This window comes from Macaca mulatta, chromosome 19 (genome assembly GCF_049350105.2).
Source record: "Macaca mulatta isolate MMU2019108-1 chromosome 19, T2T-MMU8v2.0, whole genome shotgun sequence".
Taxonomy (NCBI): Eukaryota; Metazoa; Chordata; class Mammalia; order Primates; family Cercopithecidae; genus Macaca; species Macaca mulatta.
This window is the reverse complement of record NC_133424.1, coordinates 64,129,792-64,157,326: the sequence shown is the minus strand read 5'-3', so window position 1 is coordinate 64,157,326 and position 27,535 is coordinate 64,129,792. Positions and strand designations below refer to the sequence as shown.

General features: G+C 42.4%; 1 protein-coding gene across 37 annotated transcripts; it reads right to left on the bottom strand.

Annotated features, from left to right (window-relative positions):
- Window positions 1-1,731: 1,731 nt before the first annotated feature.
- Window positions 1,732-27,316, bottom strand: ZNF613 (zinc finger protein 613). 37 transcript variants are annotated; one of them, XM_077981522.1, is made up of 9 exons: window positions 27,239-27,316; window positions 26,786-26,905; window positions 24,921-25,013; window positions 23,821-23,898; window positions 19,163-19,370; window positions 16,446-16,572; window positions 16,072-16,164; window positions 11,293-12,677; window positions 1,732-2,202 (listed from the first exon to the last, which is right to left on the bottom strand). In XM_077981522.1, the coding sequence occupies exons 5-9, from the start codon at window positions 19,175-19,177 to the stop codon at window positions 2,035-2,037; spliced, it is 1,788 nt and encodes a 595-aa protein (XP_077837648.1). In that variant the 5' UTR covers window positions 19,178-19,370; window positions 23,821-23,898; window positions 24,921-25,013; window positions 26,786-26,905; window positions 27,239-27,316; the 3' UTR covers window positions 1,732-2,034. The 37 variants fall into 37 exon arrangements, with proteins under 37 accessions (XP_077837648.1, XP_077837649.1, XP_077837662.1 ...); XM_077981510.1 differs by lacking the exon at window positions 1,732-2,202 and adding an exon at window positions 24,359-24,560 and having other exon boundaries at window positions 11,043-12,677; window positions 26,786-26,885; XM_077981519.1 differs by lacking the exon at window positions 1,732-2,202 and adding an exon at window positions 24,368-24,560 and having other exon boundaries at window positions 11,043-12,677; window positions 19,163-19,288; window positions 26,786-26,885.
- Window positions 27,317-27,535: the final 219 nt, after the last annotated feature.

Sequence of the window (27,535 nt, the reverse complement as noted above, 5' to 3'; positions counted from 1 at the left end):
GCTGGGACTTCAGGCCATGCACGCCACCATGCCTGGCTAATTTTTCAAATTTTTTTGTAGAGGCAGGGTGGTCTCCTTATGTTGCCCAGGCAGGTCTCAAACTCCTGAGCTCAAGAGAACCTCCTGCCTCAGCCTCCCAGTGTGCTGGGATTACAGGCATTAGCCACCACACCCAGCCTGGAAGCACTTTTAAATTCACTCCATGCTCAGAATTATTTAGTTAGCAGGCTGATACCTTCAGAAGTCCTACTTCTTTTTTTTTTTTTTTTTTTTTTTTGAGATGGAGTCTGGCTCTGTCGCCCAGGCTGGAGTGCAGTGGCCGGATCTCAGCTCACTGCAAGCTCCGCCTCTCAGGTTTACGCCATTCTCCTGCCTCAGCCTCCCGAGTAGCTGGGACTACAGGCGCCCGCCACCTCGCCCGGCTAGTTTTTTTGTATTTTTTAGTAGAGACGGGGTTTCACCGTGTTCGCCAGGATGGTCTCGATCTCCTGACCTCGTGATCCGCCCGTCTCGGCCTCCCAAAGTGCTGGGATTACAGGCTTGAGCCACCGCGCCCAGCCCAGAAGCCCTACTTCTTTCTGCACCTCATATGACACTGCCCCTAAATTTGAATGAAATGCCTCATGATTGCATATAAATTTTTTTTTTTTTTTTTTTTGAGACAGAGTCTTGCTCTTGTCGCCCAGGCTGGAGTGCAATGGCATGATCTCGACTCACTGCAACTTCTGCCTCCTGGGTTCAAGTGATTCTCCTGCCTCAGCCTCCCAAGTAGCTGGGATTAAGGTGCCTGACACCATGCCCGGCTAATTTTTGTATTTTTAGTAGAGACGGGGTTTCACCATGTTGGCCAGGCTAGCCTCAGACTCCTGACCTCGTGATCCACCCACCTCAGTCTTACACGTGTGAGCCACCGTGCCCAGCCTGAATTTTTGAGACATAAAATGTGACGTCATTGATCACTGAAGCCACTACCACACTCACTGCATTTATAAGTTTTTTCCTTTGGGCAAATTGTCTGCTCTCTCCTGAAGGCACATATGGAGCAAGAGACTGTTCCAAAAGAACTATGTTCCTATTTTCTAGGAGTCCACTGATATTTAATGATATCTGAGGAGTTATAGAGGCATTTTAAAACAATCACTGCATTAACAGGTTTTCCTTATGTGTTCACAGTTTCACTTGTAAGAAGCTGCAATTCTTTGTGCAGGGATTTTCCACCTTCACCGAATTGACATTTCTCCCTTGTATTTTCTCATGTTTAATAACGCAAGGCTTGTAGACAAAAGCTGTCCCATTTGTGATACATTCAAAAATTCTCTCTCCTATATGAATTCTTTGATGTACAATGAGCTGTGGCTTCCTATGAAAGCTTTCCCACATTCACTACATTCAGGAGTCATCTCTCCTTTATGAATTTTCTGGCATGTAATGACACATGACTTCTGAGAACAGGATCTTCCACATTCACTACATACAAAGGGAGTCTTGTCGATATGAAATCTCTGATGTGAAATGAGACCCAACTTCTGGATAAAACTTTGTCCACATTTACTGCATATACAGGGATTCTCTAGAGTAAAAGTTTCCTGCTGTACAATGAAACTGTCCTTTTGGGTGAAGCCTTTTCTGCAATCATTGCATATGCAGGGTTTCTCTCCAGTATGGATTTTCTGATGTAAAAGAAGATGTGATTTAATGAGGACAGCTTTCCACATTCAACGCATTGGTGGGTTTTTCTTCTCTTTTGTTTCTTTTGTGCATAATACATTCTTTCTATAACATTCATTGCCATATTCAGCACATTCATGGGATTTCTCTCCTGTATGCATTCTGTCATGTTCAGTGAACGTGGACTTTGGTGGTATACAGTTTCCCACATTCACAGCATACATGAGGTTTCTCAATTTGGGGAGCTCTCCAATGCTTAATAAATTGAGACTTCATGCTAATGGATTTTCTACGTCCAGGGAAAGTGATTTTGTATAAAATTTCTCATGCTGTGCATGGAGAAAGGATTTCCCATCTCCATTTCACTCATAAGAACTCTATTTCATGGCTTCCTGTTCTGTTTAAAATTTGAGTTTTTCCATGATTTTGCCTTAAAGGAAAATGATTCTGGCCCAGATGAACCATATTTTCAAAGGCATTATGTTCATAGCATTGTTCCATTCTCTTCAGACATTGTTGATTATCCAAATGTCCCTGAAAAAGATGACCAACATTTTTTATTTCTAGAAAAGGAAAAAACAATAAATGCAAAGGTGTGGATTGGCTCTTTACTGTCTACTACATGATCTCAGTATAATAATAATAATATTGTATAATATTTAATGATATTAGATTCCTTAACATAATAAAATACTTATATAACAATATATTAAGGAATCTAATATAATTAAATTTTATAATATTAATATTGTAATTACTATTTTTTTTAGATGGGGTCTTGCTCCATTGCCCCGGCTGGAGTACGGTGGTGCGATCTTGGCTCACTGCAACCTCCGCCTCCCAAGTTCAAGCGATTCTCCTGCCTCAGCCTCCTGAGTAGCTGGGATTACAGATGCATGCTACATGCCCAGCTAATTTTTGTATTTTTAGTAGAGACAGGGTTTCACTATGTTGGCCAGGCTGGTCTTGAACTCCTGACCTCATGATCTGCCTGCCTTGGCCTCCCAAAGGCCGTGAGCCACTGTACCCTGCCTATAAATACTATTTAATAATATTCCTTATCTATAGGCAACTGATAAATAAAAAAATTACACAAACCATGTGGCAAAAGCAGTAAGTATACAAGCAAGCTTAAATAACTCACAATGAATAAATATAGATTTGGCTACTTTCTAAATATCATCTTGAAAAACATGCAGAGTATTAAAACAAACAAGAAAATCACCTTTAGATGAGAGAAATAGAGGTTGAAGGAAAACCTGATCCAAAATTACGAGGGCTGCATTCAGTTATTCTACAAATCCTTATTAAATGCCCATCAAGTACTGGCCATGGTGCTGATGCTGGTGACACACAAACAAATTCTTTATTCTCAGTGAGCTTACGTTCTGGTTGGGGAAAACAAAATAAAAACACAAGCAAACTAAAAAATGAGGTATCTGCAAATTATGAGAAGTGGTCTGAAGGAGCAAAGGAGACAGAGGGGGAAGAAAGAAGGATATATAATGGAGGAAGACAAGGCTCACTGATGAGTTCAAAATGAGGGGATGAAGAAAGTGAGGAATTAAGGTTTGCTCCTAAGTATTCTGCTTGAGTCAAGAGATAAGTGGAAACTGCGTTTGCGAGAGTGAATATTACTGAGGTTTGGAATGTAGGAGAAATAAGTATACTTTAAAAAATATATACATATTTAGATTTTTATTAGATATTAAAGTACAAAGTACCCAACTGGATACCTAAATGTTGAGAAAGGGCTTGAAAAGGGCAATGTGGAAAATATCAGGACATAAATATTTAAGGATAAAAGACTAGATCATGTTCAGAGAATGCCAAAACTGAATAAAAATTAAGGCAAAAAACCAAGATGTTAGCCATTTAAACATTTGGCTTGGAAAAGACCACTAAAGGGAACCAAACACTCATCAGGGAAATAAGCAGACACGCTTATTTTAAACAAATATCTTGAGAGAGTCAAGTCAGAATGTCAGATTTTGACTTCAACGTATCTGCGACACTCTTAGATGGTCATCCTGTTTTTAACATGTATCCCTTTTCTTCATTCTGTATCATCAAACTAATTTTCCCAAAGCACCAATCTCACATTTAGAGTGAAACTTATTCTCAGTGTTCAACCTCTAGCTTCACTGTGGGCACATTCTCCTGTGCTTCTAAAGAAAGAGGGAAATATAAGAAACAATGATCATTTGGAAATTTTGTAACAGGCCAATGAACCATGTTGATCTCTCCAGAAGCAGATGTGCTTCTGAATAGGATAAGATGTGTTACTGAATGGGTGCTGCTGCTGGTGCCCAGATGTGTTGTCTGTCACCTTCTTCAGTCACATTTGGCACGTGGTACCTACACAGATGTCACATCGGAATTTTTCCCATTTCATTATCCCTAATACACTGATCCCTTGTCATGTAACTAATAGCATCTTCTATAATTCTACAATTATGTCTTGGATGGCATCACACAAGGGGCCTAAGGGACCACCTTCTTCCTTTTAAACCAAGACTTATGCCACCTTTAAATATTTCTTAGAGGCCGGGCATGGTGGTTCATACCTGTAATCCCAGCACTTTGGGAGGCCAAGGCGGGTGGATCACCTGAGGTCTGGAGTTTGAGACCAACCTGGCCAACATGGTGAAACCCCAGCTCTACTAAAAATACAAAAAATTAGCTGGGTGTGGTTATGGGCACCTGTAATCCCAGCTACTAGGGAGGCTGAGGTGGGAGAATCGCTTGAACCCAGGAGGCGGAGGTTGCATTGAGCCAAGATCACACCATTGCACCAGCCTGGGGACAATAGCGAGACTCCATCTCAAAAAATATATGTAATTTGTATATATATATTTGTGTATATATATATTTATTTATACTTATATATGAAACTCTGGCTGTTCCTTATTATTGCATCATTACTGTTACTGCCTGAAAGATAAGACTACCCATAGGCTAGAAAAATACAAAAGAAACTTATCCCCTACCATGCTACCTCAATTACTAATACAAAATCCAGTCAGCCTGGCAATAAAAGTTAATGTTGCTATGATTACCCCACTTATCCACATTTCCATTCTACTACTTTCCCTACAGACAGCTTCTAACATTGGCTTTCATATGGCTGGCTTCAGACCAAATCTTTTGGCAGTCTCCGCCATGGCCTGACAAATTTTCCATTTAATCTCTTCATTCTCTGCCCTTAATTCTCTTTATCCAAAATTTAGATATGCCTTTCACATATCATGCCATCATTCCCTATGCTCTATATATCACTTTAACCTTTATTTCCTTTACATTTCTACCATATTCCCTATCTTTGCTAATCATTTTTTAAACTGGCCTGATTTCCCCACAGAACTGATGTTAACAGTCTTTTTGAATAAATATAGACATTGACCCTCCTAGTCTTAAAGCTTGAAACTTATATTTGCCTTATCTGAGTTCGTTTCTCCTGAAACCAACCATCAGGGCTCCCAGATAGTATCAAGGAACTGAAACTTACCAGATCACTGCATCTAGACAATGAGATGGCGGACCTGTCATCCATCATGATTGCCTAACCGACCACCTGATTCCTGTTAGCCAACTCCCCTTCCTTACCCTTCCCTAATTCCTGTTTTATATTCCTTACCTGTTATATAAGCCACCAATTTCGGTTGGTTGTGGGGAGACAGATTTGATATTTATCTTCCTCTCCCACTTGATGTTACCCAAAAAAGGCTTTCTTCTCTCACAATACTCATTATCTCAGTGATTGTCTTTCTGTGTGGCAAGGAACAGGACCTAGACCAAACCCTTGGCATTTCAGTAATATCTTGACATGTAACTTCACACAACCTAGAATTCTAACAATACCTTGTGTTCAAATCCTGTATTAAATATAGATGTTTCATATTTTTTCTACAAAAAAATCATCACTATTAGAAGATATTTTCTTGTTTCTCACAAAATTCCATCCATTTTAGCATATATTAGGGCTGTGAGTTACCAAGTATGTCACAACAACATCCCCTAGAGAATTTTATCAACACTATCAGGGATTGTACTCCAAATCGAATCAACCCAGACTCTCAGAGGAATAGGCCTTAATACATGCATTAGGTAGGCATACTCCAGCAAATATTTGGATTTAAGAAATGCTTGACTAGGAGCAGTGGCTCATGCCTGTAATCCTAGCACTTTGGAGTCTGAGGCAGGTAATGCCTCAGGTGGATCACTTGGGCTCAGGAGTTCAAGACCAGCCTCGGCAACATGGTGAAACTTCATTTCTACAAAAAATAAAAAAATTAGCTGGGCATGGTGGCGAGTGCCTGTAGTCCCAGCTACTGAAGTGGGAGAATCCCTTGAGCCTGGGACATGGAGGTTGCAGTGAGCCAAGATCATACCACTGCACTCTAGCCTGGGCAACAGTGTGAGACTCTGTCTCAGTTTTTTAAAAAATGACTTCCTCTTCTAGAGGAATTATGAAAAAACAGTATAAGCTACTTAAGAATAAATATAACCATAAGGTCTAGGACATAAAATAGTGAACCACAAATCTTGGGGTGGGAACGGAAGAACTTGTGTAATTAAAGAATGAGAATGTTATATATAGAGAGAAAATATAGAAATAGAATTGAGTATTTTATACTTGTCAATTCCATCCTAATTAAGGCAAACATTTAATGTGACTCCATTTACTAAGCCACTGGTACAACCTTCTGATATGATACAGCCATTGAAAAATTTTATATGTAGTCCCAGCTACTTGGGAGGCTGAGCCAGGAGGATCCCTTAAGCCTAGGAGTTGAAGGTTACAGTGAGCTGATGGCACCACTGTACTCCAGGCTGGGAGACAGGGCAAGACTGACTCCCTCTGGATAGATAGATAGACAGACAGATAGATAGATAGATAGATAGAGACACATACATAGATAGATATATAGAGAGATATATACTATATATACATACATACATGTATGTATGTGATGAGAATTTAAGTGATGAAATCAAATATTTACCCAAAATATTGCAATTGTGAAAACTGTAGGAAGAAACGAAAAAAAAAAATGTTCCTCAATAAGAATCAGAAGTGTGGGTAATAGAGATTTTTTTCTTGTGTTGGAATAAATCTGAAAGAAAATATGAAACGACACGGTAAAGTTGGGAACTAAAGAGAAAAAAAACTCGACTTTAGTAGCAAACTCATAATTACCTCGTCCAGAAATTTATAGACAGTGATATGAATATAGGAAGGGAAATGTTTTTCATTGTTATTTTTAAGACAGACTTGGACTTGAAGAACTAAACTGCATGTAGATCCACTAGGTAAATGTAGCTTTAATCACAACTGTAACCAGCAGTCAATTATTAAGCCTCAACCCACCCACTCTCCAGGGCCCTTGGGCCTCCAAAGCTCCAGCCTCCTCAGGCCCCTAAACCACAGACATGTACAGGCCTCCTCAAACATTGACTCCAAATTAAATCTGAAACCTCTTTCACCAAAACCTTCTCCAGCCCCAAGCTTCTCTATAACATTAAATTGCAAACCCGGACTGGACACCAAGTTCATTCATTGACACACACTTTCCTACTCCATTTCTCAACCACTGATTCCCACGGCATTCCCTCAACGACCATAAACCTTAACAGTTGGGCTATCGATCGTTAATATCTTCCAGTCTCTTAATTACTGACCACCAGTAGCCCTATCACCAAAGCCAGTCTTCTCCAATGAGTAAACCCAGGGAGAACCCCAGGACGCAGGGTCCCACATGGTCTCAGAACAGAGGGCTCCCCTTCATTGACCCCCACAGGCCTTTCACTTGGAGCCACATCCAGACCCCAACCCATCTGATCCTGAGTCTCTCCGGACTCCACCTAACGCTGGGACCAAACACTGAGCCTGCGTCCAAAACGACTTCCATCTCCCTCCGCAGCCGTTGCTAGGGACTTTGAGGGCCCTCGGCATCTGGTCGGGAAACCAGGCCTTCCCAGACGTCAGAGTTCCTCCCTCGGCCTCGCATTGTGACGTATCATGGCCACGCCCATCTCGGCGACTCCCACCAGAGAACCCGGAAGGAAAGGCTGTTACCACGGCGTTGGAAGACAGTGAATTAATTTCAGGGCACCTCAGTCACTGCGCAAACTGGATAAATTATCAGAAAATTATAAAAACTTTTAACAGACGGAGCAAAAAAATAAGATGGCCGTGCGCTCTACTCCATACTGAGCCGTTAGGAAGAAGCATCATGGCTGCAGTTCATTTTAGGAGGTGTCAGTTTCCATTCAATAGAAAATACAATCTGTTGGGAGTTTAGGCCGAAATCGTATTTCTGAGGGCCTCTTCAGGACCAACAAGGTGTGCCAAAGGCGAATTGGCTGAAGGGGAATGGGGGACAGCGGTCACAGAGTGGACCAAATTTGTGGACATTGTGAATCTCCTTCAAGGGATGTAGAAAAGAATGGGCAAGGCTAGTCTAGCCGAAAATTGTCTTGAGGCCAAATACGGGGGCGATCTCTATGAGGATCAATGCCCACGTGCAACTGCATACAGTGTGTGGTTACCTGTAATAAGGAAAAAGGAATGAGGCCTCAAATTTAATCAAATATTTCCCTAAAACACATGAAGATGGAAATGGAGCATATAAGAGCGTTAAATTACTCAAGAGGCCGGGTGCCATGGCTCAAACCTGTAATCCCAGCAATTTGGGAGGTTAAGTTGGGAGGATCACTTATGCCCAGGAGTTGAGACCAGCCTGGGAAATATAGCAAGACCCTGCCTTTACAAAAAAAAAAATAATAATAATACAAAAATTAGCAGAGTGTGGTGGCATGCACCTGTAGTCCCAGCCACTTTGGAGGCTGAGGTGGAAGAATGGCTTTAGGCCAGGAGGTCAAGGCTTCAGTAAGCCATGATCAGGCCACTGCACTCCAGCCTGGGCGACAGATCATGACCCTGTCTCAAACAAAGCAAAACAAAAACAACTGTTTAAATTTTTAAAATTATTAAAATAATGCAGTCACCATTTGACAAACAGCACGCTTAATAAATGTCGGCTACAATTTTTATGAAGGCGAGGGGCGATATGCCTTTTGAAAGAGGCAACCTGGAATTGAGGACCCAGTTAAATTTATTTAGCTGGGATGCCAACTTCTGAAGTGAGTTCAACACCTGGTCCCAAGGACAGGCCTGGGCAGCCCAGTAGTGCACCCTAATTTATGTGTTCAGGGAGTAAGAAGATGCTACGACTGCTATGATAGGATGTGCAGATTCACAAGGCGAGAAATAGAATCTGAAGTCCAGGTTGAAGAAGAGTTCATTTCTTATACTCTTAACTGCAGAGCATCTGTACTGAATCCCTCCTGTTACAGGCCACTACTTTATATTTTGTTCATCAGTATATCCTGTGTGTACAAGTGTTTGCCACAGTGCAGATGCTCAAAAACTATTTGCTGTGATCACCCAATAACCCAGAGTTTGGGTTTCAATTGTGAGGCAGCCACTTTATGGCAAATTTCCAGTTTATTTTTCCTTGTGAGCAGGACTGTTTCTAACATGGACATATATTTATTAGATCAAAGGAAGGAACTCTGAGTACAGGAGAGGACAAGGGTCTTAACCCCAGGTGAGAAGGAATGATGAAGATAAACCGTATGTTCCAATTCAGCATACCACAGAGGAGTCAGGATCTTTCAAACAGTAGCAACTCTCCAAGGTGAAAGATCTGTAGACAAATTTCAGGGTTCTTCTCCAAGATACCCAAAAGGATCTCACCTTTACTGATCTTACATGCTGTCCTTCATTTTTAGAGAATGAAGTTATTTTGTTATTTTAATTGGGGTTATTCTGTGAATCCTATTCCTTCTCTGTTCTGCCCCTCTTATGACAGAAATGAGTCTCTATTCAGGATTTTTTTTAAGTTTTTTTTTAGAATAATACTAATCCTTAGAATTTTTTTTGGGTCGCTCCTTTCCTTCAATGGCAAAAGTAATTTTATCAATTGTCCACTGGGTTATTCATGCACCTTCATTCATCTTCCAAATCTACATATAATTAATTTATATTTTGGTATCTGCTGTGGTATACAAAGTTCCTATCAAGGAATTTATAATTTAGGCAGAGATAAGACATGAACACTTTTTAGAAAACTATTTGTATTCTGTTTTATGTAAGGAAAATTGAGTCCTTTCCCCTTCCCACTCCAAATATGTCCCCTGAACAAGAAATTATCAGGACAATTTGATCTTTACATTGTACGTCTCTTTCAACGGATACAGGCATATGCATTTTTTAACTACAGCTGCTGGAGGGTAGAATAGCTACGTGCATATAATCCAGCTTTTTAAAAATGCTGGCTTGAAATTTTGCTTTGTTTCCCACTGCCATCATCCACAGTTCCTACATAAAGGAAACAGTTTCGGGTAAAGAAAATAGATCATTCAAACTATTCTGAATGGTGTTTATGCCAACAATAAGACAAACCACAAGGTTAGGATGAGGACTACCTTCTAAATTAAGAGCACGGCCAATTGGTTATTCACAAGTTTTGAACTTCATTCCTCTGGGGTGATACTTATAAACAGATCCAAACTTGTGTTACATGATTAAATTAAATACATTTTTTCCTTTTGAAGAGCTTCAGTAGTCTGAAATAACAAGTGAAGAAATTTGGAATCAAAGAAACATAAGAGCTAATCATATAATGATCTTGGTTGGGAATAGAAGACGCATATCAAAAAAGAAGGAAGAGGTACATTGTGTTATAAATTTAACCAATGATGTGTAACACTGACAACCCCTTTTAATTAGTCATTGACATATACTAGTGATTCAAGGTATATTGTCCTAAAATACACATCCTGTATATTATCTGCTGTATAATGATGTTAGATTTGTGATAGAAATCTCTAAAATATTCCTTTTCACAGGACTTACTTGCTCATGTGTTCTTCCATATTTTGCTTAAGATGTTCTAGTTACTATTTTCATAGTTTTATTTCTATGATTTCCTCTGAGGATAAGGCAGAATGTACCACTAGCAACCCTGCCAGATTCATAGCCTTCAAAGGTCTTCCAACAGTTTCCCTCCTGTGAAAACCCCCTGATACCTACTAGGGTATTATTTCTGAACAAGGACTTTTCCATGATCATTATATTTCTGCCAACTATAAACTCACTGATGATGTGATCTATGGTCACTGATGAGAGGATCTATCTTCCCATAAAAGACTTTCCCAGTCTCTACATCATACTATTTTTCTCTGTAGTATATGCTTATCAGCCATAAGGTTTTACTCAAGGGTTTTCCACCTTGAATGTATCACAGTTTGCTCCTGTTTTTTGTGACATAGATGTAATTGATCACTGAAAGCACTACCACATTCACTGCATTCATAAGGTTTTTATTCTGTGCAAATTCTACTATCTGCTGAGACTAAACTTCTGGCAACAGGCTGGCTCACAATGGCTACTTTGCTATCTGCTTGGAACTCACTGTTAGTTAATGAAGTCTGAGCTGCCACAGAAGGCATGTGCACAGTCACCATGTTAACAGAGTCTTTATCCTGTATGAGATCATTTGTATGTGATAAGCTATGACTCTCTGAGAAAGGATTTTCCAATTTGACTGAACTTACACGTTTCTCTCTTGCATGCAGCATTCCCTTATGATAAACAAGGCATGACAAGTGGGAGAAAGCTTTCCCACAATCAGAGCATCCATAGGGTCTCTCCCCTGTATGAGTTCTCCGATGTCTGTTGAGACATGATTTATCTCTGAAAGCTTTCCCACAGTCACTGCATGTATAGGGTTTTTCTCCTGTGTGAATTCTCTGGTGGTTAATGAGACCCGACTTGTGTGAACAGGATTTTCCACACTCAGTACATACAAAGGGTGTCTTTCCTGTGTGAAATCTCTGATGCGATATTAAGCATGTCTTCTGGCTGAAGCCTTTCCCACATTCATTGCATACATAGGGTTTCTCTCCAGTGTGAGTACGTCGATGAATAAGGAGATTACCCTTTTGGATGAAGCCTTTCCCACATTCATTGCATATATAGGGTTTTTCCCCAGTATGAATTCGCTGATGTACAATGAGATTTCCCTTCTGAATGAAGCCTTTTCCACAATCACTGCATATATATGACTTCTCTCCTGTGTGAGCTTTCTGATGCGCATTGAGCTGTGATTTCCAGCGGAATGCTTTGTCACATTCAGTGCATTCATAGGGTTTCTCTCCTGTATGAGTTCTCTGGTGTTCAGTGAGCCTGGACTTTTTGGAGAAGACTTTCCCACACAGGCTGCATCCATGTGGTTTCTCTCCTGTATGAACTCTCTGATGATTAATGAGCCGAGACTTCTTGATGAAGCCTTTTCCACAATCACTGCATATATATGATTTCTCTCCTGTATGAATTTTCTGGTGCGCATTGAGCTGTGATTTCCAGCGGAATGCTTTGTCACATTCAGTGCATTCATAGGGTTTCTCTCCTGTGTGATTTCTCTGGTGTTCAGTAAGCCCGGACTTTCTGGAGAAGGCTTTCCCACATATACTGCATCCATGAGGTTTCTCTCCAGTGTGAACTCTCTGATGATAGATGAGGCGAGACTTCTTGAGGAAAGCCTTCCCGCACTCAGTGCATACATGGGGTTTATCTATTTTTTGAGTTTGCTGATGCTTAATGAATTGTGAATTTGTATTCATAGAATTTCCACCTTTGGGGAAGTTCATTTCATTATTAAACTGTTCATGCTTGGCATGAAGGAAGGATTTCCCATCTCCATTAACCCCCACAGACTTCTTGATTTCATACCTTTTGTTCTGGTTGATTAAACGTAAATTTGATTTCAGTATTTTCCCATGTAAGTCAAATGTATCATGATTTTGCCTTAAAGGAAAATCACTTTTCCTCTGATGAATGATGTTTCCAAATGCATTATGTTTATGGCATTGTTCCACTCTCTTCAGACATCTTTGGTTTTGTGAGTGCATCTGTAGATGATTGTCAACTTTCTTGATTTCTAGGAAAGAAGAGAACAATAAATCTTTGCATGAGCATGGAATAGAACTGTTTCACAAATAGCTTTGTACAGGCTGGCTCTACTGACCACACTATTTCCATGATTTAAAAAACTCCAAGTAGATATGCCTATTGTCACTTGGATAAGAATAAACCATTATAATTTAAACAAAGAAAACAAAAAATAAAAGCAGTCAGTGTATAAACAAGGTAAATTTCTCAGGAAATGGCAAGTTAATTCCTGCTCACACTCATGCCAGAAACCTTACTATTATCTTTCATTTGTATGTTTGTCTCACACCCTTTGTCTACTTCAACAGGAAATTCCATATGTCCTCTTTTATAAATATATAGTAATCCCTCATCTATGGGCGATATGTTCCAAGACCCCGCCGACCACGGATGTCTGAAACTTTGAATCACACTAAACCCTATATCCGTTATGTTTTTTCCTATACAGTGCATATACACCTATAATAAAGTTTATAAACTAGGCACAGCAAGAGATTAACAATAACAAATCATGAAATAGAAGAATTATAACAATAGGCCAGCATCACACTCTTGAGCATTGGAGACACTATTAAGTAAAACAAGGGTTACTTAAACACAAGCACTGTGATACCTTGACAGTTGATCTGATAACCAAGATGGCTACTAAGCAACACAGGTGGGTAGGGTACACAGCATGGATATGCTGGACAAAAAAATGATTCCTGTTCTAGGATGGAGCAAGATGGTGCAAGATTTCATGCTCCTTGGAATGGTGAGCAATGTAATTAAGAATTGTTTATTTCTGGAATTTCCCATTTAACATTTCCAGGCCATAGTTGACTGCGGGTAACTGAAACTGTAGAAAGAGAAACTGTGGATAACAGGGGACTCCTGTATTCTGCAACTAACTAACACTCACCCCCTCTACCTAGGTGGAAGAGAATCACTCTGTCTGGTACTATAGCAATAGCCTCCCTAGTGGACTTCAGGTTTCAACCTCTGCCTTCTCCTGTATACTTTCTATAAAGTAGTCAAAGTGATCCTTTTAAATATAAATGACATCATGTCACTCTTCTACTCAAAACTCCCTCATGTTTCCTCATCTCATAATGTTTTTTTAAAAAGTCATGGCCGGATGTGGTGGCTCACGCCTGTAATCCCAGCACTTTGGGAGGCCAAGGCATGCAGATCAGAAGGTCAGGAGATCAAGACCATCCTGGCCAACATGGTGAAACCCTGTCTCTACTAAAAATACAAAAATTAGCTGGGCATGGTGGCATGCAACTGTAGTCCCAGCTACTCGGGAGGCTGAGGCAGGAGAATTGCTTGAATCAGGTTGAATCACGGAGGCAGAGGTTACAATGAGCCGAGATCGTGCCACTGCACTCCAGCCTGGCGACAGAGAGAGAGACTGTCTCAAAAAAAAAAAAAGAAAAAAAAAAATCAAGTCATTAAAATGACTACCTCAAACTCCAGATCCCATCACACTGTCCTTACCTCCATATTATCTCCAACCACTGCCCCTCTTGTTCACTCCTCTGTATTCACACAGGCTTCCTTAAAAGTTTCTCAAACGCACACCTGCCTTGGGCCTTTGGACCTGCTATTTTGTCTACTTGGAAGGTAATTCACCTGAGGGATGTACTCACATCTCTCATACAGCTGCTCAAAGGCATCTCACCAAAGACCCATTCCCACTCCCAGCATCCCTCATTATGCTTTGTTATTGATCTTCCCAACATTTTTCACCACAAGACATTTATCCATTTTGATTAATTTCGTGCCTCTTCCTTTTAGCATGTAATCTCCAAGAAGAATTCTGTTGTTGTTTTAGATGTTCACAGCTGTCAGGGCCCGTATGTAATAGGCTATCAAAAAATATTTAAGGCAATGAAACAAGGAAAGTATGGGACACACTGGGGAGACTACTTCAAATGTAGCGCTTTAAATATAGTTGGCTTTGAATTTATGAAAAGGAAAAGGAAAGCAAACTCTGTGTGAGCAAGATGATAACATATCATGGAGATTCAACTAGAATATCACTTGACAGATGAGAAATTTCCATCTTATATGACTGCTATGATTCACTGGGACTCAATGCCATCAGACTATGGTAAGAACAGAAAAGCTTTAAGGGAATAAGCCCAGCAATATAATTTAAGAGAAACTAAATAATGGGCAGAATTAATGATTCCAAAAGGAAATTGAAGCAAAGCAGGCGTGAGGTTTAGTAATCTGGTTTGGGTTGGAAAGAGAATGAGAATTCTTCAAAAATCAATTGAAAGAACAAGGACTTTAAATACGGGAGCTGAGGAGGCAGGGAAGTTTCAAGGTAGCCCTATGGTGGCCAGGTCGACTCAAGGAGTTGACATGCAAGTGGGTAAAAAATATGGTACAAACATGTAAGTTAGGAAATATTAAGGGAGATGTTAATCTGAGAGTCTCCATAGAGAACAAGAACTTAAGTAATCAGAATGAAGGAAACTTTTAAAGGATATGAGAACAGAGCAAAATAAATGGAAAACAGAACCTCTGGAGGACCTCAGAGTGGGAGAAAAAAGAGAAGCTAAGGAAGCAAATACATGCAAAGCAACAGACCAGGTTACTAAGGGGGCACAGAGTCCAAGATAGTGTGGGAAGACCTTAGGAAGAAAAATCAACATTATCTAAAGGGGCAGAAAGGTATAGTGGCCAGGAGAGAGTGCTGATATTCAAGATCACTCTTTGGAGACAGACATGGAAGGAGGAATTTCACAGCAAGAGAAGTAGAATGAACAGGTAGAGATGCTCTGATGGGGGAACAAGAAATGATGAGATTTGAGAATCCTAAAAAGGAAGAAACCTTGAGAAAAACAAATGAAACCTAGATTAAATGAAGACTGATGAGGCTGGGCGTGGTGGCTTACACCTATAATCCCAGCACTTCGGGAGGCCGAAGCAGGTGGATCACCAGAGGTCAGGAGTTCGAGATCATCCTGGTCAACTTGGTGAAACCCCATCTCCACTGAAAATACAAAAAAACTTAGCTGGGTATAGTGGTGGGTGCCTGTGATCCCAGCTACTGGGGAGACTGAGACAGGAGAATTGCTGCAACTGGGAGGCAGAGGATGCAGTGAGCCAAGATTGCACCACTGGGCTCCAGCCTGGGTGACAGAGTGAGACTCCATCGCAAAAAAATAAAATAAAATAAATAAAAAATAAACAGTGATGAAATCCAAGAGGAGATAAAGAGGTAGATGTTCCTCTAAACACCTGAAGGAGAAAGAGCTTTTGTGTGGGGAGAGGGATACATGGAGGCCCTGTCCACACAGCCTCAGATGCCCTGACAGCTCAGACACTGCTGAACAACTATCATGTGACTTGCTAGCTACCCTCCTTGCTGGCTCTCACCCTGAACTCACCTGGACAGATTTGGCTGTGGATTTCATTTTCTACTGTCCATGGTTCTCCTTGTTCCAACTTGGAGAGTGCATCTGGCTTGCTGGCTTGATACCCTGTTCATAGGAAATGATAAGACAACTTAGGCTCACTGAATTAAGCTGTGGTCTATCAACATGGGACCATGTTCTGTTTTAGGAACTATGTAATTTATATGTCTGCAAAGCAAAGGGATTTCCTCTCTGAAGGGGGCACATTATACTCTTTTATCTGGGGCTACGGAGAGGACAGATCTACCACTTGAGAGCAACACAGGCCCTCCACAGCTTTTGAAAGCTGAGAGAGCAAAGGCCTTTGACTGGGTACTCTCTGAGTGACACAGGGCAGCTGTCCTCACCCACTGACACCAGGTTGCTATAGTTCTCCAACATCACGTCCCGGTACAGGTCCTTCTGAGCAGGGCCGAGGAGCTGCCACTCCTCCCAGGTGAACTCCACAGCCACATCCTCCAGGGTCAGTGATTCCTGTAATAAGAGAGTCCTGCTTAATATGAAGTATTTCTCTTATTTATATGGAAGCAATGTGAAGGACATTGTTCTGCTCATTTTCACCAAATAGTCTGCATCTATATATCTAGGTGCTGTGATTTTTTAAAAAATAACATTGTCAGCCGGGCGCGGTGGCTTACGCCTGTAATCCCAGCACTTTGGGAGGCGGAGACGGGCGGATCACGAGGTCAGGAGATCGAGACCATCCTGGCTAACACGGTGAAACCCCGTCTCTACTAAAAAAATACAAAAATTAGCCGGGCGCGGTGGCGGGCGCCTGTAGTCCCAGCTACACGGGAGGCTGAGGCAGGAGAATGGCTTGAACCTGGGAGGTGGAGCTTGCAGTGAGTGGAGATTGCGCCACTGCACTCCAGCCTGGGCGACAGAGCGAGACTCTGTCTCAAAAAAAAAAAAAAAAAAAAAAAAAACATTGTCATAGAGGCAAAAATCCATCTCCAAAGTCTATCTATATTCAAAATCTATCTCTAGCAAAATATTCTGTAATTGTGTAATTATCTATCATTTAACAAATCAGAAGTTTCTATAAGAACCAATCATTTAATCTTCTTGCTAATCCTCTTTTTTTTTTTGAACACATATTTGCCAGACACTAAATATATTTTAGCAATATCAGGATGAATAAAGCATACTCCTTTATTCACCATGAATCTTCAATGAATCTTCATGTGCACTATCAGAATCAACCAGGAAGAAACCCCAAACACTACAAGATATTACATAATAAATAAGTGTATTTTATATGTTAGGAGGAATAAAAGAACCTTTCCAAAACATGTCCAAAGAACAAGAGACAATTAAGTATTATTACCCCCTACTGCTAAATGTGACTGGCTTAAAAAATAAATAAATAGGCCAGGCATGGTGGCTCACGCCTGTAATCCTAGCACCTTGGGAGGCCTAGGTGGACAGATCACCTGAGGTCAGCAGTTCGAGACCAGCTCGCCCAAAATGGCAAAACCCCATCTTTACTAAAAATACAAAAATTAGCCAGGCATGGTGGCACATGCCTGTAATCCCAGCTACTTGGGAGACTGAGGCAGGAGAATCACTTGAACCCAGGAGGCAAAGGTTGCAGTGAGCCGAGATCATGCCACTGTACTCCAGCCCAGGTGGCAGAGCGAGACTCCATCTCAAAATAAATAAATAAATAATAAAAAAATAAAAAATATTATTCAAAAACCATACACACACATATGGTTTTGAAGTATTTATATTTACATTATCAGGCATGTAAGCAGCCTAACTGAAGAGATAGTCAATGAACTGGTAAGTAGATCTGAAAAAACTACCAAAAATGCAACAAAAGGGCAGAATGATGCAATACATAAAAGACAGATTAATAAATACAGAGGATAGGTAAGGTCTAGCATGTACCAATTTAGTGAAAGAGCAAATACAAGATTCAATTCTGACACCAACTCCTGGAAGACCCATAGGTTAAGGTTTCAGTCCCATAAGACCAACCTTACTTCAGACACCAGTCACAAGTGTGAGGGCCCCAGGTTACAAAGGCTTTTGTCCCTTGGCTACAAATGTGGGGATTTCTGCAACCCACCTTGAGGTTCAATAATCTACTAGAACAACTCACAGAACTCAGGAAAGCACTTTACTGTTACTGGTTTATTTACAACCCAGGAACAACCCAATGGAAAAGCTGCACAGGGCACGGTATGGTGGTGTATGGGCATAAATTTCCATGCTCTCTCTGCATGCACAAACCTCCCAGCACCTCAATGTGTTCACCAACCCAGCTCTCCAAACCCCGCTGTTGAGGGGTTTTTATGTTACACAGGCATGGTTGAATAAATCATTGGCCACTGGTGACTGAACTCAATCTCCAGCCTCCCTCTACTCCCTGGAGATTAGGGGTAGGACTGAAAGTTCCAAGCTTCTAATCAAGGCTTGGTCTTTCTGGCAACCAGTCTCCGTACTAAAGCTACCTAGGGGTCCACTGAGAGTAGTCTCACTAGAAAAAAAGAGCACCAGGCATAGTGGCTCACAGCTGTAGTCCCAGAACTTTGGGAGGCCAAGGGAGACAGATTGCTTCAGCTCGGGAGTTAGAGACCAGTCTGTGCAACATGGTGAAACCCCATCTCTACAAGAAAAATACAAAAAATTAGCTGGGCCTGGTGGCACACAGTCCCAGCTAGTTGGGAGGCTGAGATGGGATGATTGCTTGAGCCCAGGAGGCAGAGGCTGCAGTGAGCCGAGATTGCACCACTGCACTCCAGCTGGGTGACAAAGTGAGACCCTGTCTCAAAAATAAAAAAAAAAAAAGACCCTTATCATTCAGGAAATTCCAAGGGTTTTAGGAGCTCTATGCCAGGAACTGCAGACAAAGACCAAATATCTTTCTATGATACCACATGTGAACAATATAGTCCCGATCCTACTTTGCCTAGATGTTGAAATTAAAATCTAAATTTACTGATGCACAAATCCTAGTTTACCAATTTATACTTTTTCACTTAATTCAGTTGACTTTTAAAGTCTTCCAGAAATCAATCATGTGATGAAGGAAAGAATAAAACAAACCAAAAGTCACCTGGGACTTGATCATTTTCTTCTGTTACTGGGAAATAGCCAGTAAGTAGGATGCTGTGTCTGGAGTCTCTCCTTGAGCTGCCCTCAATTTCTGGCTAGAAATCTTGGTCTCTGGTGAATTATATCCCTGCAAAAGATGGGATCCAGGTCCTGGAACCTCCTCCTCACCTCACTTGAAGTGTCTCGCCCCTGGAGTCAGGAACTGCGGGCTGAAGAGTAAATTTATTGGAGTGTACATTCCCTGCAGGCCCAGGTGCTGTCACTGCTGCTGTGTACTCACCTTAATGCAAGGCCATCTCTAACTGTCCCTTTATTTGGGGCCCCAGAAGTTTTTACCCATCCTGGGGCAACAACAAATCCTGGGACAACAAAATATAACACTCTATATGTATGACCAATACATTTACAAACTGTCTTTCTTCTGTGAAATGGAAGTGGGGTGACTGTGAGGAGAGTTGGGAAAGGAGAACCAGCAGCAACATGATGCTGCAACACGAAGACACTTCTTAGATCAGGTTTTAGAAAAAGGACAGAGAAGGTGAGGATTTGGATATTTATTTCTTTAAAACCACATGTCCACATGCCTGGTCAACAGTCATCATACACCTCACATGTAGGCACGCCTCAGTTTGAAGACAAACGTACTAAGCCAAGCAGAGGCACTGTCTTATTTCTCATTACTACCTACTGCGTTATATCCTTATAAGGTATCAATCATTATTTTTCATTCCAATATTGACCTAAGGCTTACAGATTGAACTATATTGTCCAAACACAGAAGTAAAATCTGAACCGACACGGCCTGTCTCCAAGGACATGACCTTAGCCACTCTGAATTCCTTTGGACCGCATACCGTCATCATACATCTTAGCTCTCTTTGCTACTACCTTGAGGGAGTTTCATTCATCATGGAAGATGGCCAGCGTCACGGACATATAATGTGACCTTCTGAAATCAGCACTGCCAACAGTGACACAGGCACAAAGACAAATGGAAAAGCTGCACGCTACACCCCTGGCCTGAAAGCAGCAGGTCAGAGAGTGGCAGCCCCAGAGGCTTTCTTTAGGCCCAATTCTAAAACTCAAGTAAGAGACTCACATGGTGAGAGCATCAACTTGATGGAGTCACCCTGAGCTTTCTTTCTACCTGGATGGAATCATTGTAGCAAGCTCCCGGTGGCCCTCCTGCATGCTCCAAACCCACAGGGCCTGCACTGACTCATCCTCTAACCCACAGCTACAAATGCTCCCCTTCCGTCTGCAGTCTCAGAAGCACATAATTGTGGCAAGAGATGTTTCACACTTTTCTTCTTAGAATGCCACCAGTGGAAAGGTGCGGAACCCAAATGATCTAATATTCCTGGGCAGGAGGCGGTGGATGCAACATTTCAGTGACATCCAGGGTATGCATTTCAAATGGCAAGGCTTCCTTTCCCATGAGCTTCCACAGCCCCTTTCCCAGGAACAGCTGAAGAGCTTCTACTTCATTTTTGACCCTTACGAGCTTTCTGGAGAATGTAATCACACCTGTTTGCTCCAGTGGCTAGGTCCTTTCCCTGGAGGAGTACATTTCCTGAAAACTCATGTATGTATAGGAAGCCATAAAGAAAATTTCCATAAATTCTAAAGCATCATTACCAAACAGGACATGTTCACAAATCATCATCATATGAAAGAAACAACAAAGAAAAGTATATTTAAAAAATTAAAAAACATAAAACAAGACTATGTATTAATTTTGGATATGTACACATTTAATAAAACATGTATTATATGAAATTAGTTCAAGAGAATAGTTATCCCTAGGGATGGAGGAGAAGAAAGGGGGTGGATTAGAGGATATCACTGAAGGTACACTTGCATCAGCTTATTTCTTTTTTAAAAGTACCAACAACAGAAAAAACAAAATCAAGTATACTGTGGAGGAAAATCTCATTGAGTGAAAATAGCAGAGTAGGTAGGTCCAAGAGTCCGCCCCTCTACATAAAAATCAAAAACTCAAGTAAAAACACTATCAAAAAATCAAGTAAAAACAATAAAAAATGAAACAAAAACTTGGTCAGGACTCTGAAAAATAGTCAAAGGTTCACAACAACAGAGCAAATGTTGAGTAAAAAAAAAAGGCAACTGGCCAGGCACAGTGGCTCATGCCTGCGTATAATCCTAGCACTTTGGGAGACGGAGGCAGGAGGATCACTTGAGGCCAGGAGTTCAAGACCAACCTGGCCAATATGGTGAAACCCCATCTCTACTAAAAATATAAAAAGTGGCCGGGTGTGGTGGCACATGTCTGTAGTCCCAGCTACTCAAGAGGCTGAGGCAGGAGAATCATTTGAACCTGGCAGGTGGAGGTTGCAGTGAGCTGAGATCACGCCACTGCACTCCAGTTTGGGCAACAGAGCTGGATTCCATCTCAGAGAAACAAAACAAACAACAACAAAACGGTGACTTAAAAATAGTAGGAAAGTGGCCGGGCGCGGTGGCTCAAGCCTGTAATCCCAGCACTTTGGGAGGCCGAGACGGGCGGATCACAAGGTCAGGAGATCGAGACCATCCTGGCTAACCCAGTGAAACCCCGTCTCTACTAAAAATACAAAAAAACTAGCCGGGCGAGGTGGCGGGCGCCTGTAGTCCCAGCTACTCGGGAGGCTGAGGCAGGAGAATGGCGTAAACCCGGGAGGCGGAGCTTGCAGTGAGCTGAGATCCGGCCACTGCACTCCAGCCTGGGCGACAGAGCGAGACTCCGTCTCAAAAAAAAAAAAAAAAAAAAAAAAAAAAAAAAAAAAGTAGGAAAGTTCTGGGCCATTTTTACTTGTCTTTGCTCCACCCCCTCCCCAGCTCAGTGATGGTCTTAAACATTGCGGCCAACATCCCCAATGTGGGATCCTGGATTCAGGCCCTGGAGGGAACAGAATAGGCTTTATTCACAAATAATTTTGTTTAGCTGGGTGGAGTGGCTCACGCCTGTAATCCCAGCACTTTGGGAGGTTGAGGTGGGAGGATCACTTGAGCCCAGGAGTTTGAGTCTGCGGTGAGCCATGATCTCGTCACTGTACTCCACCCTGGGTGACAGAGTGAGACCCTGTCTCAAAAATAAAAATAAAAAATTGATTGTTGTCTTTTCTAACTACCTGAAGGACCTACGCAACAGGCCCCTTCCTGTTTTGGAACTCACTCAGGGAGGAAAAGTAACGGGCATTTCTCAAAAACTTTGTGAAGCAGAACAACAACCTTCAGCTGCCTGGGGCAAAAGATTACACTTGAGCCATAGAGGAAAGGTTGAGAGAAAAAGCTAGGAGGAAAGTGTCTTGGGGAAATCATGCCATTCAAAAGCACTCGTATAGACTGAGGAATTTATAAAGCCACATGCATGCACAGGGGAGGATGCTGGCTGAGAAAAGACCTGAGAAGACTCTAAACGTTCCTTCTAGTTGATGTCTACAGGTTCAGTGCAAGCAGGAAGTGAAGGGTAAGGCAGGTTTACAGATGCCCTGGCTAATCATTAAAGGAGTAGCCCAGGCTGGGCGCGGTGGCTCAAGCCTGTAATCCCAGCACTTTGGGAGGCTGAGATGGGCGGATCACGAGGTCAGGAGATCGAGACCATGCTGGCTAACACAGTGAAACCCCATCTCTACTAAAAAATACAAAAAATTAGCCGGGCGAGGTGGTGGGCGCCTGTAGTCCCAGCTACTCGGGAGGCTGAGGCAGGAGAATGGCGTGAACCCGGGAGGCGGAGCTTGCAGTGAGCTGAGATCCGGCCACTGCACTCCAGCCTGGGCGACACAGCGAGACTCCGTCTCAAAAAAAAAAAAGGAGTAGCCCAGCACACAACCCACAACCACAAAAACATTATACTAAGTGAAAATGTCAGACACTCAGGTGCAGGAGCTCACACCTGTAATCCCAGCACTTTGGGAGGCCAAGGCGGGGAGATTGCTTTGAGCTCAAGAGTTCAAGACCACCCTGGGCAACATGAAGAAACTCCATCTCTATAAAAAGTTAAAAAATTAGCCAAGCATGGTGGTGTGCGCCTGTAATCCCAGCTATTAGGGTGGCTGAGGCATGAGAATTGCTTGAGCCTAGAAGGCAGAGGTTGCAGTGAGCCAAGAGTACACCACTGCACTCCAGCCTGGGCAACAGAGTGAGACCCTGTCTCAAAAAAAAAAGAAAATATCAGACACTAAATGTCACATTATATGATTTCATTTATATAAAATACCCAGATTAGGTAAATGCATAGAGACAGAAAGCACACTGGCCGGGTGCGGTGGCTCATGCCTGTAATTCCAGGACTTTGGGAGGCCAAGGTGGGCAGATCATCTGAGATCAGGAGTTCGAGACCAGCCCGACCAACATAGAGAAACCCAGTCTCTACTAAAAATACAAAATTAGCCGGGTGTGGTGGGGGCATGCCTGTAATCCTAGTTGAGGCAGAATTGCTTGAACCCGGGAGGCAGAGGCTGCGGTGAGGTGAGATCAAGCCATTGCACTTCAGCCAGGGAAACGAGAGTGAAACTCTGTCTCAAAAAAAAAAAAAAATGTTGGGAGCTGAAAAGGCCAAAGGGATGGTGATCAACTCAGCATTCCACTGGAGGCTACATGATCAAACAGCAAACTGTTTATCATAAGTATAGAATGTGGGCAAACTTGCTTCTGTACCTGTCCCAGAAAGTTTGCTGAGGGCCATCACTCCCTGGCGCCAGGCTCCTTGAGGCCATCTACGGGGGCATCTAGAGTCTATTGTTAAAGGAATGCAGTCTCACAAGCCTGCTGTGAACCAAAGGGCCCGACTGACAATTACTCAACAATCACCTGCCTCCCCCGCAACCACTCCCACCGCCACCCCCCCTCCCCTCCCCCACCCCGCTTCTCTCTATCTCTTTTGGCTAATAAATACAGAGGGCTGCGTAAAGCTCAGGGCCCTTGTCCACTAGAGGCAAGGTGCCCCCACCCCTTCTTCCAAATATACTATTTTATCTTTGTCTTTTTGTTTGTTTGTCTGTTTTTTGAGACGGAGTCTCGCTCTGCCGCCCAGGCTGGAGTGCAGTGGCCGGATCTCAGCTCACTGCAAGCTCCGCCTCCCGGGTTCACGCCATTCTCCTGCCTCAGCCTCCCGAGGAGTAGCTGGGACTACAGGGGCCCGCCATCTCGCCCGGCTAGTTTTTTTTTTTATTTTTTAGTAGAGACGGGGTTTCACCGTGTTCACCAGGATGGTCTTGATCTCCTGACCTCGTGATCCGCCCGTCTCGGCCTCCCAAAGTGCTGGGATTACAGGCTTGAGCCACCACGCCCGGCCTTATCTTTGTCTTTTATTCTAGCATTTGCCCCGCTTTGTTCAGTCCACCAGGGATTGTGGTCGGTTACAAGTGGCGCCCCGAACAGCGACAGAATCAGGCACTCTACAAAAAGAGACAGAAAGCACATGGGTGGTTGCCAGGGTCTACTGGAGGGGAGAATATGAAGTGACTGCAAGTAGTGGTTGTACAACAAAAGGGTACGGGGCTTCTTTTTAAGTGATGAAAATGTTCTAAAATTGACTTTGGTGATGACTGCACATAGTAAAAGCCACTGAATTATACAGTATGTGACTAATAGACCTGTAATTAGGAAAAGCTGTCAGTAGAACTTAATTATGATAAACCTACTAAAATATTTAGGGGCAAATGTATGAATGTCTGCAACTTACTTTGAAATGCCCCCAAAAAACAAAGCAATATTTTACAAGATGGATAAATGTGACCGGGTGAGGTGGCTCACACCTGGAATCCCAGCACTTTAGGAGGCGAAGGAGAGAGGATCACTTGAGGTCAGGAGTTCAAGATCAGTCTGGACAACATAGTGAGATGCCATCTCTACAAAAAGAAAAAAAGATGGATTAATGATGAGTAGAAGGATGATATACAGATAGATATGTAATAAAAGAAACACAATAAAATGATGATAAAATCCAGGTGGTAGGCATACAGGTATTCAATTGTAAAGTTCTTTAAATCGTGTTATATGTTTGAAAAGTTTTGTAACCTGGAGAACAGGGAAGCTTGTTCAGTAAGGTGACCAAAAACAATGTAAATATTTTATAAACTAATTGCTCTTCTATGTAAGAGTAAATTGGAAGAGAACAGAAAGGTCAAAAATAAAAATACACCATTTACAATTGCAAAAAAATTAAAAACCAAGGTGCTGATGAGAGTCAGGGAGAAACATGTTTGGGTAAACACAGAATCATAACCAGTTCTTAAAAGTGATAAGTGAACATTTTAAGTCTTAAAATTCTATCTAAATATATCCATATACTTAGTGATTCAAGTCACAATGGTGCAGTTTTGCCTCTTGATGGTATACTATTACAGAAATCTTAAAAAAAGTTTTTAAACAAAAACATGTATGATATGTTTAGTATAAGAATGTTATAATATAAAATTAAATAGGGCAAATTATACCAATGTTTCAGTAGTTTATCTGAATTGTGAAAAATCAAGCATAGAAAACTGAAATTAAAATATACGAAAATCTTATCAAAAGTCATTACTGGGGAACACATTTTGGGATAAGAGAGATGTTGTTTTACTTGTGTCAGAACCTGAAAGAAAATATTTATGTGTGTGTATACATACATTCACACAGTAAACTTGAGGAAGAAAGACGAAAATCTTTAATAGAAACCGTATCATTTTCTTTTTTTGTTTTTTTCCTTTTCTCTCTGTCTCTCTCTCTCTCTTTCTTTCTTTTTTTCTGTTGAGACAGGGCCTCACTCTGTTGCCCAAGCTGGAGTGCAGTGGCTCAATCATAGTTCACTGCAGCCTAGACCTCCTAAGGGTCAGGTGAGTAGCTGGGACTCAGGCATGTGTCACCACACCCAGTTAATTTTTGTCTTTTTTTGGAGAGACAGGCTGTGTTGTTCAGGCTGGTTGCAACTCCTAGGCTCAAGCAATCTGCCCACGTTGGCCTCCCAAATGCTGGGAATACAGGTGTGAACCACCGCGCCAGATTTGATTAATCTTTGATCTTCCCCAAGGTTTCCTATTTACCAGGATGAGAGGGAGGAGTGATGTGAGAAGTCAAATGAGGTCTGTAAACCAGTCCTTGCAGAGAAACTTAAAAGGGACTGAGAGGGAATTGCCATTGGACTTCAGCACACACACCAATCAGCATGCCTCGGCTGCCAAGGCTTCAGCCTTCACAAGCGTCTAGATCTCCCTAACGCTGGTCACACCCCCTAAGATTAATCCTAAAACCTGGACCACACACCCAGGTTCACATGAACCCGGGCTCCTCCTCACTGAGTCACATATTAAATCCTGATTACAGCCTGGAGCGAAGGCTCACGCCCGTAATCCCAGCACTTTGGGAGGCCAAGGTGAGAGGATCGTTTGAGGCCAGGAGTTGGAGACCAGCCTGGGCAACATAGTGAGACCCCCATCTCTGCAATAAGTAGATAGATAGATAGATAGATAGATAGATAGATAGATAGATCTCTGCAATAAGTAGATAGATAGATAGATATAGATAGATAGATAGATCTCTGCAATAAATAGATAGATAGATAGATAGATAGATAGATAGATAGATAGATAGATAAAATAGATAGATAGATAATTAGATAGATAGGCGTGGTGGCGCTCACCTGTAGTCCAAGCTACTCGGGAAAGCTGAGGTGGGAAGATCACCTGAGCCCCGGGAGATGGAGGCTGCAGTGAGCCACGATCGCGCCACTGCACTCAAGCCTGTGTGACAGAGCGAGACCCTGTCTCAAAAATAAAAAAATAAAATCCCGAATCCACGGCAGACACCGTTTTCCTTGACAAAAACCACTCCTCACTCCAGTCCTCAACCACCGAGCCCTACAGAGTGACCCGTAAAGGCACCAAACCCTGATCACGGACTTCCAAGCGTTGCGCTCGACAGACTGACCACTGACCACTGGGATCCCTCAGGGCTGAATCCTGAGACGCCCCAACTCCAACATCCCGACTCCCACTTGCTCCAGCTTCCCCCACAAACTCCACGACTCCGCACTAAACGGACGCTCACAGACACCCTCCTCCCCTCATCCTGACAGACGGACCCACACACAGACCTGATTTTCCGGGGAACCCACCGACACTTCCCTGAGCCTGCACTTTTCCTGAATTCTTCCACTTCTGGGCCCTCCCACAGCCTCCAAGCCGGCCTACGGCGGCCGACGAAGGTCTGAAGTTGCAGGTGTACGGAGCACGGACGACTGGGCGGTAGTAAGTTCGCGTCCTCTCGTCACGGATACTGAAGGCGGCCATCTTTGAATCCTGCACGTACGGAAGGTAAAGTGGATCTTTTCTGCCCAAGTATGCAGGGATGGCTCGGGACCGTGAAGAACCCCATATTTTGGCACCTAAAT

Excerpts from the sequence above, each read along its gene's own strand:
- ZNF613 (XM_077981506.1), bottom strand. Across the intron at positions 16,165-16,445 it reads TAGCAACCTGGTGTCAGTGG|GGTATCAAGCCAGCAAGCCA; the intron begins GTGAGGACAGCT and ends TCCTATGAACAG. Across the intron at positions 12,678-16,071 it reads CCACAGCCAAATCTGTCCAG|AAATCAAGAAAGTTGACAAT; the intron begins GTGAGTTCAGGG and ends CTTCTTTCCTAG.